Consider the following 1,884-nt stretch of genomic DNA (forward strand, 5'->3'; position numbering starts at 1 on the left):
TAATTGATTTGGATTTTATTATTAATTAATCCAAATTAATCCTCCATAAAATCCAACCAGGCCCCTTCATCAGCCGATTCAGGCTGGCTGTGTAATGTTACTTACTGACTTCCCAGGGAATTCCTGTAAAGTTCTTCCTGCACTGAGTGTCTAAGGAAGTACAATTATCCTACACCACCCAGCAACACTGTACAAATTTCACAGCATGCTCTACACAAATGGGTACAGTACAGACAGCACACCCATGGCCTGGGAACATATTAGCCACCTGCATTTCTGAGTTATGTGAAGAACAAGTAATTAATACAAACAAAACCTACCATATCTCACAAGCATTTATTTGTGCTGAGAAAAATTATTAGTGGAAGCATGTGATAGACAAGCAGTAAAACACAACAAGCGCAGCACACAGAAAAAAGATTTCAGGAAACAAAAATGAACCTTCACCTCTGGAAGTGTCTCCAACACATAAATATAAAAGTCTGTACCCATAAGTATGACCTATTGCTCTGTACCAACACCCATCTCTTGCTAATTTAAAAATAAATGAGCGCACTTACTTCTGCCCAGCTGCTTCACATAGATGTTCATTTCTGCAATAAAACTCCTGTAAGAGAAAGAAAGGACACAAAGGTACAATTATCAATAGCTGACACTGCAAAAACAGCCAAAGATCTCTGTGTCCTTAGTCAGAGACTCTCAATTCATCACTGGCCAAGGTAAAATATTACTGCTTTTAAACCTTTTAACCCCAAGTTAGTAGCAAACAGACTTGCCCATCAATAGAACCAGCAGATCTGTTTAGAAGAGTCCTGCAAATGCCACCACTCAGCATGGAAATGTAAAGGCACATTATTAGCAAATATGCTCTGAGCTAAGTTCAAGGCAACAACTGCAAAGCAGACAGTATGTAAATGGTACATGAACAGGCGTCCCACTGTACCATTAACTGTATCCCACATTATACTCACGTAACCCACTAGTAGCCTGGGTTTATTAATTCAGATGCAACACTTAATACAGCTGCCCTGGTTTTTGCCACACATTTGGCCAGCTCAAGAACACAGGCAAAACTAAACCAGGTCATTCTGTCAAAGAGCATTAAATGTGTCTGCACAGAAGGAGACAGAATAATTGAATTTTCATGAAGCCCTTATGGCCATACTTTGGGAATAGCATATAGTCAAAAGTAACTCTGGGCAGCAAATGTAAGAGTTTGCCAGTAGGCATCTAACCAATTCATTTAAAGATTAACAGGCATATTAATTGAGACTTAAAAAGAGAAAAATATATGTCAACAGACATATGAGGATGAAGGAAACCAAGATCCATGTTTTTAAGAATCACAAATCTATGCATGTATTTGCACAGATTAAAAATGAAAGCCAAATTCTTATTAGACAGGATTTAAATTGGCAAATGTGATTCAAGATGCATGACTGGGCTTTATCAGACTGAGATCCTCTTTGAAAACTAGGCCTTGGTACTTCCACAGCTGCCAGGCAGAGCCTTGCAGCTGTGTCCTTCATTTCTTGCTGTAAAGAAACAAACAAACAAAAAAAAAAAGGTTAAGGGAGGGATTTAAATGTCAAGTTAGAACTCCTTCCTGTACTACCAGTGAACTGACCTTCAGGCACAGTGGCTTCATGGGTCAAAGGCCACTGGCTTTCAGGGACACAACAGCCAACTAAGGCACCGATGACAGTATGTTTCTCAGCCAGGCCTACAGTCAGCATTCAATCTCATTCTCCTCCACCTAAGGGGAGAACAGCAACACCAGAAATCAGTTGGCAGCCAAACCCCATGCAATTACTTAGTACAGCCTCAGCAGCCCATGTGTGAACACGCACAGATTGTTGCTGTCACTCGCTGCTACTCTCTTCA

At 40.3% G+C, this 1,884-nt stretch overlaps 1 protein-coding gene across 1 annotated transcript in view; it reads right to left on the minus strand.

Annotated features, from left to right (window-relative positions):
• The window catches only part of LOC104530680 (ATP-dependent RNA helicase A), a gene marked incomplete at both ends in the record, with an annotated part of 11,465 nt that overhangs the window by 4,836 nt on the left and 4,745 nt on the right, over positions 1 to 1,884 (minus strand). Inside the window, one exon of the mRNA XM_029086835.1 lies at positions 561 to 607. Coding sequence (XP_028942668.1) covers positions 561 to 607 — 47 coding nt within the window. The remainder of the gene's footprint in view (positions 1 to 560; positions 608 to 1,884) is intronic.

This window comes from Antrostomus carolinensis, unplaced genomic scaffold (assembly GCF_000700745.2).
Source record: "Antrostomus carolinensis isolate BGI_N321 unplaced genomic scaffold, ASM70074v2 scaffold10919, whole genome shotgun sequence".
Lineage (NCBI taxonomy): Eukaryota > Metazoa > Chordata > Aves > Caprimulgiformes > Caprimulgidae > Antrostomus > Antrostomus carolinensis.